At 45.6% G+C, this 13,598-nt stretch overlaps 1 protein-coding gene across 2 annotated transcripts; it reads right to left on the bottom strand.

The window, feature by feature from the left end:
* On the bottom strand, positions 1–12,854 carry TRIM21 (tripartite motif containing 21). 2 transcript variants are annotated; one of them, XM_086340470.1, is made up of 7 exons: positions 12,662–12,854; positions 10,630–11,073; positions 10,041–10,136; positions 8,568–8,798; positions 4,111–4,133; positions 2,779–2,879; positions 1–2,483 (listed from the first exon to the last, which is right to left on the bottom strand). In XM_086340470.1, exons 2-7 carry the CDS (start codon positions 11,035–11,037, stop codon positions 1,933–1,935), a joined length of 1,410 nt encoding a protein of 469 aa, XP_086196596.1. In that variant the 5' UTR covers positions 11,038–11,073; positions 12,662–12,854; the 3' UTR covers positions 1–1,932. The 2 variants fall into 2 exon arrangements, with proteins under 2 accessions (XP_086196596.1, XP_086196595.1); XM_086340469.1 differs by lacking the exon at positions 12,662–12,854 and adding an exon at positions 11,989–12,325.
* Positions 12,855–13,598: the final 744 nt, after the last annotated feature.

Below are 13,598 nucleotides of genomic sequence, written 5' to 3'. Positions count from 1 at the left end.
TTCAGATTTTGAGAAATAAAAATTTATTTAAGTTTATATCATTATGGCAGTGTCCTCACATCAGCATATCAACTGAAGGGGGGAAAAACCCATCATCAATTACATTGGCCACCCCCAAAGCAGAGAAGTAGAAAAGCTGATTTCATAATCTACCCTTCTAATAAAAAATATTTCTTTGACCCATGTTGGATATACAGAATCCAACCCTCCCCCAGCACATCCCATTCATGATGAATTGAATTCTCCATATTCTCTCTAGTGTATCAACCAAAGCATTGGTCACCTTTGGCAACTTAATTGAGTTAGCTCTGTGATGTCTCTTGCCTGAGGATTCTGTTGTTGCTATCTTTCCATCAAAGTACCTTCTTTCAGTCCAGTATTAAGACAGACCTAAAAACAACAGCTTTTTTTAAGGTCACTGACATCTTTGTGTAGTATCTAAGTTTTTCATGAAATATTTAGCATATGTGCTAAGGGCAATCTGAGATTCTATTTTAGATAAGGAATCACATTTCCTGGAAGGACAGTGGCTCTCAGGCAGCCTACTAATGTTCACATGTAGAGCTTCATTGGGCCAACTTAAAAAGTTTAAACTCAAGAAAAGTGTGTGCTGAAATCAGGTGATGCTGTTACCTCCTTCCTGGCCTTCACACCAGTTAGGGTTCAACTGGAGGAGAACAGGAAATAAATATTACGAGACTTGCTTATGATAAGAAATTCACTTATACATCTGGGAGGGCTGGCAAGACAAGTCATAAAATCCACAGGGCAGATTATCGAGGAAGGTGAAGTTCAGACTCTTGGGCATGAGTTGAAGCTGCTATTCACAAGTGCACTATCTTCTTCACAGGAGCCTCAGATCCGCCCTTAGACTTCCACCTGATTGAACATTAGGCCCACCCAGCTTATCTAGGACAACGTCCCTTATTTAAAGTCAAATCATTATGGACTTTGATGACATCTACAAAAATATCTTCATAGCAACAATCTGGATTAGTGTTTGATTGAAAACCTGGGGGCTTATAGCCTAGGCAAGTTGTTCTATCAAAAAATTATCACACTGGCCATTTATGTTGATATGTTCTTTAACCAACACCACTATCAACAAGATGTGGTTGGGAGATAACAGGGGAAATGAGGGATCATAGCTGGTTAGATATTTAACATGGCAACCTAAGACATGCGTAATTCAGCCTTCATTTAAAAAGTTAATGCCTGTTAATGCCTGTTTTCCTATAGGCACTGTGAAGCCACTCTTGATCAGATGTATGTTGGGAAGATAATCCTCGAGGTATACAAGATAGGAATGATGGGATAGATTGAGACCAATTTATTTAGGAAGTCCTTTGCAAGATACATGGGACTTCCCTGGTGGCTCAGATGGTAAAGTGTCTGCCTACAATGCGGGAGACCCAGGTTCGATCCCTGGGTTGGGAAGATCCTCTGGAGAAGGAAATGGCAACCCACTCCAGTACTCTTGCCTGGAAAATCCCATGGACAGAAGAGCCTGGTAGGCTACAGTCCATGGGGTTGCAAAGAGTCAGACATGACTGAGTGACTTCACTTTCACTTTGCAAGATACATAGTAGAGATTGGACCAAAAGCCTAGAGATGGAGAGGAAAAAGCAAAACTTGAAGTCACATGAAGAAGGCAGAAACATGCTTTAGTTGATCCAGGTGAGTTTGGGGGCCAAATGCAAGTAGTTTATTTCATGGAGGGAATGATAAAGCAACATAGGGCAGGAATCCTGGTGCTGTAGGTCATTTGACACAGACTGCGGGTGACCTTGGGGCCAGTTTGCCTGTGGTATCCTGACACATCTGCAGAGACAAAGATGGTTTGGAGTTCATGGGCACATGAGACAGGGTCACTGGCTGAGGAGTGGAACCAACAGAGGGGTTGCTTGTGTCCAGAGAGAATCATCTGGATCCCTACCAGCCTGTCTTAAGTGGACAGAGGATCAGAGGGGCTGAGTTTGTTCCTCTATCATTGAAACCAGGATTGAAGAAGGGCCGCAGGGGTCCAGCAAAGGCACATTCAGAGAAGGTGTAGATGAGGGAGCCGTGGTCAGTGATGTTGTAGAAAGAGACAGTGCTGGCCTCATAATCTAGGAAGATCCCAATTCGGTTTGGAGGCACCTGAAGGTGGAGGGGAGTCTGGGGGCAGGTGCCAGCCTCATATTTTTGTTTGTTCCATAGCCAGATTATCCAAAAGCCAGTGTCGGAGTTGAGCAAAAACTGTCCCTTCCTCCTCACATTGTCTCTACAAACCCCCAGGTCCCAGGCTTCCTTTCCCGTCACATCTACCTCCCAGTAAACTTTCCCGGAGTCAAAGCGCTGGGCACCCAGTACCATGGGGTAACTATCAAATCTCTCCTCATTTTCAGGCGCTTCCTGCCGGGTGTTTGCAAGCCTCACTTGTCTCCGATTCTCCGAAAGGATGAGCCACGGATTGGCTGTCTGTGGATCCAGGGTGATGTGTACTGCAGAGAGAGGGCCACAGTCAGGCTGGGAGACTGTGCAGAGTCAGCAACCCTGTGCCAGCAGTGGGGGGATGAGGATGAAGGGGTGACCCTGAGCCTCACTGTGTGAGGAGATAACCCCTGGCCAACTCTGACCCCTGCCCTGACCTTTGAGGGAACCACCTTCCCTATTTCTGCACCTGCCCCACCTACTCTAACCTGCCATCTCTCTCCAACCCAGGGATGCACTGGGCACCCTCCTTATCCCCTTCACTCCCTTGGCAAGCCAGTCCCACACCCCTGGTGCTGGCTTCACCTCCACACGTCCTCAGCATCTTCTTAATCCCGGGCACATAGAATACATTCCTCAGGTCTGTGGAGGCGACATCCAACTCCTTCAGGTTCCAGGATTCACTCCTGGGGGAAAAAGAATTAGAGACCCTGTCTCCAACTCCTACCTCATCCTGCCCAAATCCAATGGCTATACCACCTTTATGGATGACTGATAATTTAATCTGATGCAAATTTGCAAACAGCTCCTGTGTTAGGGGGTCTTCCCAGGTGATGCATTGGTAAAGAATCCACTTCCCAATGCAGGAGACATGGGTTCAATCCCTTGGGTCAGAAAGATTCCCTGGAGAAGGAAATGGCAACCCATTCCAGTATTCTTGTATGGGAAATCCCATGGGCAGAAGAGCCTGGGGCTACAGTCCATGGGGTTGCAAAGAGTTGGACACAGTGAAGTGAAAGCTGTCATGTCCAACTCTTTGTGACCCCATGGACTGTAGCCTGCCAGGCTCCTCTGTCCTTGGAAATCTCCAGGCAAAATTACTGGAGTGGTAGCTATTCCCTTCTCCAGGGGATCTTCCCAACCCAGGGATCGAACCCAGGTCTCCTGCATTGCAGACGGATTCTTTACCATCTGACCCACCAGGGAAGCCTGGACACAACTCAGCAACTAAACAACAACAACTACAACAATCTGTGTTAGGATCTGTGTTAGGGACGGAGGGCAAAAGTAGGTTGGATTTTGTTTCTATCTAAGCCTTGATGGCTACATGAGCATCTGTGTCATCTGGCCAGCCTGTATGTCTCTCCGGGTCTTAGGTCATTACACAAGTACCTTCTGTTTCACTTCATAACTCAAGGTGTCTGATACAGGCTGAATCACCTCCATGAGGAACCTCAAGGAGTCTCGCCCATGCTGTGGGTCTTACCCATGGCTCTTTTAGAGAGGTTTGAAACCAGTAATATACTTTTTAAAAGAGTCCCAGCAGGCTGTAAACTCAACTTCCCTGTCTGTTATTTCACTTTGTGAAGATATGACATGCCAGTTACTTCGGGCACCTCACCAACCGTGTGTGTTCAGTTTCTTAGTCGTGTCCAACTCTTTGTGACCCCAGGGACTGTAGCCCGCCAGCCTCCTCTGTCCATGGGACTTTCCAGGCAAGAATACTGGAGTAGGTTGACATTCACCAACTGAGATGTCCATTAATTAGCCTTCCGAGACCAGAACATATTTTAAGGAGGACTGGATCTTTGAGAATAGGAAGGAGGATAGGGATGACTTCAATGCATGTTTTCTAACTAAAACTCTTTTTTAAGATATATACTGCCCCCTCCTCTAATGAAGAAAACCTTTCCTTACCTTTCCAGGACACTTTTCACCTCCTGAGGAGACAAGAAACAGACAGTAAGTTCTGGAGACACTAGTTTACAACTGAGACTTCAGTCATGTGGGTAAAGCAATGTCACCCTGAGGTCTACAGAACACTGCTCTGCCCCAAGCCTCTGGACAAAGGCCTGAAAAATGCCTCTGACCACCTTGAAATGGATGAGGAAGCAGAAACCCAGCATGAGTGTGACCTGTAATCAGGGGAAGGAAGCTGCTGCTGTTGCTGCTAAGTCTCTTCAGTTGTGTCAGACTCTGTGCGACCCCACAGACGGTAGCCCACCAGGCTCCACCGTCCCTGGGATTCCCCAGGCTAGAACACTGGAGAACACAAACAAATTTTTTCATGACTGTATCTGACCAAGAGACAGTGAAAAGGTATGGGGAAAAGAGGAACCACAGAATGCTACAGCAGAGGGACTTTTGAGACCACGTAGTTCAAAGTTTCCCAAAGTGAGGCAAGCTCATCATTGCTGGGTGTGAGATGATTTTTAAGTAGAACACACATCAGTGAATTTATTAAAAAAAAAAAAAAAACTTTAAAAAATAAATTTATTGATGTGTGTTCTACTTAATACCTCTTACTCAGGTGATAATACCTCTTATTCAGGTGAACTTGTTTAAGTTTCTTAGCTTCAGTCTATCACTAAATCTTTTAACTTCTTTGCACCTTAAGTTCTCTCATCTATGAAATAGGGGTAATAATAGTAGCAGCCACTTCATTGCATTGCCATGGGGGACTGAATGCCGACAATTTTATGTGCTACTTAAGAATTTTCAGTTATTTATAGTATTATGAAATAAATTAGAATTGTGTTGCTGAAGAAGACTCTTCAGAGTCCTTTGGACTGCAAGGAGATCAAATCAGTCAATTCGAAAGAAAATCAATCTTGAATATTCATTGGAAGGACTGATGCTGAAGCTCCAATACTTTGGCGACCTGATGCGAAGAGCTGACTCATTGGAAGAGACCCTGATGCTGGGAAAGATTGAAGGCAAAAAGAGAAGAGGGATGCAGAGGATGACATGGTTAGATAGTATTGCTGACTCAATGGATATGAATCTGAGCAAACTTTGGGAAGCCTGGTGTGCTATAGTTCATGGAATCGTTAAGAGTCAGATACAACTTAGTGACTGAACAACAAAAAACAAAAATTAGGAAAAGTAGCAGTAACAACACATGGCTACTATTGCTTAGAACAGATTTTTTTTTTTTTTTGTATAACTTGTTTAATTATTTATAAGCTCCTATTAGGTAAGTACTGTTACTTATATTCCATTTAAAGATTAGTAAACAGGCATAGAAAAAGCAAAATGACAAGGATGGCTATATAACTCAATAATCTGTGCAATTAGCATATACATCAAAGCTGTAATACCAAATGAGAACACTGGCTTAGGCCAAATAAGGGAGAAACAAAGTCATATTTTAATATTTCTCTAAAATTCTCATTTCTTTGTCCTTATTTTCCTGGGAGAGCAAAATAACATGCACAAGGTTTAATTTTATTTTTTCAGTTATTTTACTTTTAGCTTCATTTTGTCATTTCCAACCTACTGTTTTTATATTCAGTAGGTCAGTCACTCAGTTCAGTCACTCAATCGTGTCCGACTTTTTAAGACCCCATGGACTGCAGCGTGTCAGGCTTTCCTGTCCATCACCAACTCCCAGAGATTTCTCAAACTCATGTCCATTGAGTCAGTGATGCCATCCAACCATCTCATCCTCTGTCATCCCCTCCTCCCTTTCTCCTCCTGCCTTCGATCTTTCCCAGCATCAGGGTCTTTTCAAATGAGTCAGTTCTTCGCATCAAGTGGAGAAAGTACTGGAGTTTCAGCTTCAGCATCAGTCCTTCCAATGAATATTTAGGACTGGTTTTCTTTAGGATGGATTGGTTGGATCTCCTTGTTGTCCAAGGGACTCTCAAGAGTCTTCTTCAACACCACAGTTCAAAAGCATCAATTCTTAGGTGCTCAGCTTTCTTTATGGTCCAACTCTCACATCCATACATGACTAATGGAAAAACCATAGGTTTGACTAGACAGACCTTTGTTGGCAAAGTAATGTCTCTGCTTTTTAATACGTTGTCTAGGTTGGTCATAACTTTTCTTCCAAGGGGCAAGCATCTTTTAATTTCATGGTGTAGTCACTATCTGCAGTGATTTTGGAGCCCCCCAAAATAAAGTCTGCCACTGTTTCCACATCTATTTGCCATGAAGTGATGGGACCGGATGCCATGATCTTAATTTTCTGAATGTTGAGCTTTAAGTCAACTTTTTCACTCTCCTCTTTCACTTTCATCAAGAGGCTCTTTAGTTCTTCACTTTCTGCTATAAGGGTGGTATCATCTATGGATCTGAGGTTACTGCTATTTCTCCTGGCAATTGATTCCAGCTTGTGCTTCATCCAGCCTGGCATTTTGAATGATGTATTCTGCATATAAATTAAATAAACAGGGTGACAATATACAGCCTTGAGGTACTCCTTTCCTGATTTGGAACCAGTCTGTTGTCCCATGTCCAGTTCTAATTGTTGCTTCTTGACCTGCATACAGATTTCTCAGGAGGCAGGTCAAGTGGTCTGGTATTCCCATATCTTTAAGAATTTTCCACAGTTTATTGTGATTTACACAAAGACTTTGGCATAGTCAATAAAGCAGAGGTAGATGTTTTTCTGGAACTCTCTTGCCTTTTTGATGATCCAATGGATGATGGCAATTTGATCTCTAGTTCCTGTGCCTTTTCTAAATCCAGCTTGAACATCTGCAAGTTCATGGTTCACATACTGTTGAAGCCTGGCTTGGAGAATTTTAAGTATTACTTTGCTAGTGTGTGAGATGTGTGTGATTGTGTCGTAGTTTGAGCATTCTTTGGCATTGCGTTTTTTAGGAATTGGAACGAAAACTGACATTTTGCAGTTCTGTGGTCACTGCTGAGTTTTCCAAATTTGCTGGCATATTGAGTAAACCATTTTCACAGCATCATCTTTTAGGATTTGAAATAGCTCAATTGGAATTCCATCACCTTTGCTAGCTTTGTTTGTAGTGATGCTTCATAAGGCCCACTTGACTTCGCATTCCAGGGTGTCTGGCTCTAGGTGAGTGATCACACCATTGTGGTTATCTGGGTCATAAAGATCTTTTTTGCATAGTTCTTCTGTGTATTCTTGCCACCTCTTTTTAATATCTTCTGCTTCTGTTAGGTCCATACTGTTTCTGTCCTTTATTGTGCCCATCTTGGGCTTCCCTTGTGGCTCAGCTGGTAAAGAATCCACTTGCAATGTGGGAGACCTGGGTTCGATCCCTGGGTTGGGAAGATCCCCTATAGAAGGGAAAGGCTACCCACTCCAGTATTCTGGCCTGGAGAATTCCATGGACTGAAGAGTCCATGGGGTTGCAAAGAGTTGGGCACGACTGAGTGACTTTCACTTTCACTTACTTTCACTTTGCATGAAATGTTCCCTTGGTATCTCTAATTTTCTTGAAGATCTCTAGTCTTTCCAGTTCCAGTTTTATTGTTTTCCTCTATTTCTTTGCATTGATCACTGAGGAAAGCTTTCTTATCTCTTATTTCTTATCTCTCTTTCCTTGCTATTCTTTGAAACTCCGTTCCTTTTCTCCTTTGCCTTTTGCTTCTCTTCTTTTCTTAGCTATTTTTAAGGCCTCCTCAGAGGCAGGTATTCAGTAGGTATTTTATAACATAAATGATAATAAAATTAAATAATATTTATGCAACCACATACTGTGTGCCAGGCACTGTTCTAAGCATTTTATATTTATGTACTAAAATCGAGCAGACCCCATGGGGTTCTCCCAAGAACAGTTCCCTTGTGTTCTCTGCCTCTTTTTTTTTTCTTTTTATAAAATTGAAATACAGTTGATTGACAATGTTTCAGGTATATGGCAGTGTGATACAGTTATACATATATAGCTCATGGAAGTGTAAACATGTTACATTTATAACTAAAAAGCCTGGGGAACTGCTTGTCATTTAGCCTATTCCCTGCTGCCCTTGTTTACAAATGGAGAAATTAGGTCTAGGAAAAGAAAATGACTTAATTTAGAGTTATGGAAGGAATTGGTGGCAAGGTTGGGGCCCTGAGATATGTAATTTTATAATATCCATTTAACATAGGAGAAACCTGATCCTCAGAAAGATTAAGGTACGTTCTCAAGATCATGAATCTGATTGTGTGTTAGAACAGACACTTACTAGAGATGTCCATTTCTTTTCATTACTGCATGGAATATTCCTTTCTAATTTGTACCTTTCTAGGCTTTGAATGCAAACCACTCATAGGTCTGAATTCCAGTTTATTTAAGAAAATGCCAGGGACCAAGTTTCTGTGTGCCCTGAAGAGGCAGAGAACACAAAAAACTGTTTTTTTTCAGTTACTCCCTGAATCTCAGAGAGGAGCTGTCCTCAGGCCTCACCTGCAGCAGCTCCAGCGCCGAGCCCCGCCTCCTCCTCTCCAGCTCTGCGATCAGCTCCTGCAGGGCCTGGATCTGCTGGGCCAGCCTAGCCTCTGTGTCCCCCAGGGTTCTCAGCTGTTGCCTCTCCTCCTCCTCTAGCTTCTGGAGTTGCTTCTGCTCCTCTTCGGCCAGGAAGTTTTTCTGCCTTACAAACTCTTCATGAATTCTTAATTTGTGTGCCTCAACCTTCCCCTTTGGTGTCAATGGAAAGAAAGAGGTGGTTTTTAATCATAATCCCCTAAGATTTGGGAATGGAAGTATCTATATCTACTCCTACTCCACTCTGGCTCTGTCTGGGAATACACACATACACAATTTTGCTGGGAAGGGAGGTGGGTGAGGCTTCTGGGCCTGAGGGGAATGGGACTGGTGGGGTGCGGTGGGGAGGTGCACCGTAGTTGCTCTCCTATCACAGCTGCATCAGCCTGTGGTATCAGAGATTTCCTCAACCTCCTTCAAGTCACCCCTGCTCCCTCAATGTGCCTCTTTGTCTTCATATCTTAGTAACTGAGCGAGTAACACCTGGCCCTACTCCAACAAACCTGCAAAGCCAGGCTTATAACCTGGTTTCTAAGTTTGGGAAAAAGGAGTCTTTGAGGTATTCTATGCTTGCCCTCTCCTGCTTGTAACTGGAGGGTCACTCAATACCAACACAGCCTGCCTTATGCTTTCTGGGTCTCAAGTCTTCCTCTTCTGGGATCTCTTGGCCATGAGCTCCTTCTGCTCCTTTCTAGTCCCTGACCCACCCCACCTCCTAATCCCTGGGGTGGAACAAGCTTTAGCTCTCCATTACATTTTGGACCAGTGAGCTGGACATGGTCAAGTACCTACCTGGTCAGACTGGTTTTCCTATCTTAGGCCTTTGAAAGTGAAAGTGTTAGTTGCTTAGTCGTGTCCAACTCTTTGTGACTCTATGGGCTGTAGCCCGCCAGGCTCCTTTGTCCATGGGATTCTCCAGGCAAGAATACTGGAGTGGGTAGCCATTCCCTTCTTCAGGGGATCTTCCCAATCCAGGGATTGAACCTGGGTCTCCGATACTGCAGGCAGATTCTTTACCATCTGAGCCAGCAGGGAAGCCCATCTTAGGCCTTTATGGTTCCCTTAAGTCTGGTCCTCACAGTCACTGTCATTTCTTGACATTGGGCATCTCTCCTGGCATTCCTCTGTCCCAGACCCTGAGGCCCTGTGCTGTCATCTCCAGAGACTGGGCTTAAGAAGCAGGAGCATTAGAGTGTATCTTGTCCCTCAGCACCTTCTCCTAAGACTCTCTCTCCATCTGACTGGGAGCTCTTTTTGATTTCTACACTCTTTTAATCCCCTCCATCAAGAGACCTATGGGGCAGCTGGTTCTTGGGGAATGAGATATAGGGACTGGCATAGCCGGACCCTCCCCAGGCTTTGGATCTAAGATTCCCTTCAGGATATGACTCTTGCCTTCCAGGATGCTTTCTTCATTGCAATGTCCAATTCCAGCTTCTCAGCCAACTCCTGCTTATGTCTTAGTTTATTTAGTGCCACCTGAAGCTTCTCCTGCAGAGAACGAAAGCAAGATGATACCCAGTCAGGTCAAGAAGTAGGGTGCAGTGGTGTGAAGTGGGGGGAAGATCATACTGGTTCTTAGAAGAGCCTGAGTGCAGAGGACAAGGAAGGACTGTAGTCTGTTTGGGGTAGGAAGTCTGTGGATGGCAAGGTTTTGGAAAAAGCCTGGTATTTCTTACAAAATAGGGCCACACGGTTGGGGTACAAAGGGTGGGGGCAAACTGCTTGTTCCTAATTAAGCAGGAGGCCACAAGGGAAGAAGATTCTTAAAGCATTTTCCCATAGCACATCCCTGCTCCAGGAGAATGAGAAAACTGTTGAGCTTGCCATTTCCCCCTTAAATAAGACGTAGAAGGCAGGAGACCTCTATCCTTTCTCCAGCCCCACAGGTAACTCTCTCCCATTCCCAGCTCTGGGGAACAAAGCCGTCAACAGGGCCCCCATCTCCTTTTTACCTGTTCCTGCCTCTGTGCTGAGGCCTCACCTGGTACTCCTGAGCAGCCTCCTCAATAGGGACCATGGGATGATCACGGTGTTTCTGGGACTGGCAACACACCCAGCAAAGGGCCTTCCCATCTTCCTCACAGAAGAGGTGAATTTTCTCTCTGTGCACCACACACAGCTCCCCGTGTGGGCTCTCCTTGGCACCCTGGCTGATTTTTCTAAGGTTGTCCACCATGTTGGCTACCTGTCGATTGGGCCGGAGATTCTGGAGCAGGAAGTGGCGTCGGCACACAGGACAGACGCTACCCCCTTCTTTCCCGACCTCAGAGATGCACTCCTGGCAGAAGCTATGACCACATTCAATGCTCATAGGCTCCACCATGGGATCCAGGCAGATAGAACACGTGACCTCCTCCCACATCATTGTCAAGGGTACGGCTGAGGCCATTGGGGTGATGCTCCTCTTCAGTAGTGCTGGGGAGATCTTGTGGTGAGGGGAGGAGAAGAGGAAAGGGAGGGAAGAGAAGAGCCAGGTGAGAAAAGGGAACCATGAGAGAGGGTGAACTGGAGGGAGTGAAAACAAGAAAAGACAAGGACCTCAACCTGAATAGCAAGCTCTCCTCTTCCAGAGTCTGGGTCACTGATCCAGTCAGACAGAAGGGGACACTGAGTCCCCAAGAGAGCAAAAATTATTGAGAACCTGAGAGACAGCTGCTTACAATTCGACTTTCATCATGTTCATCTCTGCTTAACCCCTCAGAATCCAGGCTTTACCTATTGATCTTCTGCCTCAGGCCACTGGTCTTCCACTCTGTTGAGAAGCTAATCTTAACAGTAGCGACCATTGACTGTGCTCCTTCCATGTGTCAGGTGCTACGTGCTTCACATACATTCTCATCAATCTTTGCAATAGGTAGGAGTTATTGGTATCTAATTATCGGTAACATGAATATATATAAGAATATTTATTCTTACATATTCTTATAAGGATATCCGTATTAAGTACATGGGCTTCCTAGGTGGTGCAAGTGGTAAAGAATCCACCTGCTAATGCAGGAGACGCAGGAGACACAGGAGACAGCAGGTTTGATCCCTGAGTTGGGAAGATCCCCTGGAGAAGGAAATGGCAACCCACTTCAGTATCTTACCTGGGAAATCCCATGGACAGAGGAGCCTGGTGGCCTACATACAGTCGCAAAAGTCAGACACTACTGAGCACACACACATACGCATATGTATATGTGTGTATATATATGTATGTGCATACACACAGAAGCGTGTGGTTTATTAAGAACTTCCTGGGCTCTTCTCAGCTACTCTGAACCTGGCACCGCCTTTGTTTCTTCTAGGGCATAGACCCATAGTTTTCTAATATCCTAAGCAACCCTGTCTCTCTCACCTGCAGAGGGAGCCTTTTGGGGATAGCAATCTCAGGGATCGGAGAAGGCGATGGCACCCCACTCCAGTACTCTTGCCTGGAAAATCCCATGGACGGAGGAGGCCGGTAGGCTGCAGTCCGTGGAGTCGCTCAGAGTCGGACAGGACTGAGCGACTTCACTTTCACTTTTTACCTTCATGCATTGGAGAAGGAAATGGCAACCCACTCCAGTATTCTTGCCTGGAGAATCCCAGGGACAGGGGAGCCTGGTGGGTTGCCGTCTATGGGTCTCACAGAGTCGGACACTACTGAAGCGACTTAGCAGCAGCAGCAGTCTCAGGGATCGCGGACCTACCCCCACACCGGGCTCCCCTGGACCACCCCGGAGCTAGGTTGCCATCCTAGTTCTCCCAGTTTCCCTGGGTCTTTCTTCCCAGCTCAGGTGTTGGCGGAAGCAGGGCAATCCGAGCTCCTTCCAGGGGACATCCCAGTCAGGTTTACAGCCCAGCCTCCTCCCAGGCTGCAGGGGAAGAACTGCTGGGTTAGGGTTGAGGAAGACCTATCGCGAAAGAAAACCTGAGATCGAAGTTTCTAGGGGTGGGGACGGCTTGGATGAGGCTTTTCAGACCCGGGGCAGGGGAGAGAGGTCCCCCAGGGAGAGCTAGGGTACCTCGGTCTAGCCAAGTTCACTCACCTTTTCGAGCAGCCAGGAAAGTGAAATAAGGAACTGGTAGCAGCCAGTTCCTTATTTCACTTTCGATTTCCCGTCCCCGGCAAATCTGAAAGGGAGGCGGGCAGAGGGGGAGGAGACTGGGCGGGGCCAAGGGAGGAGGAAGGCGGAGGGGTTGAGGTGCCGCTGGAGTCGGGAGCTTCTTGGAGGCTGGGGCGAGTGAAAGCTCCGCAGAGTTTAGTCCTTGCTTTGCGTTCCCTCCCGTGTTCTCATTGTGTAATAGAGTGAAGCATCGTATCTGCTACGTGGAGGAGCCACGCTGCTTTCTTTGATGCTGGTCATCACCCCAGGCCTACGTGCTGTGCCCTCGTGTGGGAGCTGCTTTTAAGGAGGTTTGGATGGACAGGGGTGCCTAGAGCTCCCCTCTAAAGCCACCTTCTGTTCCTTACTTCCAAAAACAATTCCTTTTCAGGAGACTTGATATTCTTTTAACATCAGGGGGAGGGCGATTTATTCCTCAGTACCTCAGGGCATTATCACACCAGTGAGTGGTAAGAAGGGACTTGACATTTATTGAGGCACCAACTGTGCACTTATCCTTGAGCCAAGGACTTGCTCAGGTTGCTTTATTATTATTTTAAATTATGGTGAAGTACGTATAACATTTACCATCTTAACCGTTTTCAAGTGTGTAGTTCAGTGCCATTAAATACGTTCACAGTTCTGTACTTCACCACAGTCCATGGAGTCTCAAAGGGTCGGACACAACTGGGCGACTAAGCACAAGAAACCTCAACGAGCCAGGGAGTAGTGGCAAATTCCTATTTATGAGAATCAGAGTTTTTACTCTGGTGGAAGAACTTCTTTCTTTACTAGACCCTTAGAACAAGGCTGAGCCCTATGTTGGGGGATGGAAAGAAAATGATTTGTAAATGAGTTACTAGTTTGAGGGAAATAGGAG

This window comes from Bos grunniens, chromosome 15, assembly GCF_055505025.1.
Source record: "Bos grunniens cultivar Pamir isolate PY7600 chromosome 15, Bosgru_T2T1.0, whole genome shotgun sequence".
Lineage (NCBI taxonomy): Eukaryota > Metazoa > Chordata > Mammalia > Artiodactyla > Bovidae > Bos > Bos grunniens.
This window is presented reverse-complemented; position numbering and strand designations above follow the sequence as displayed.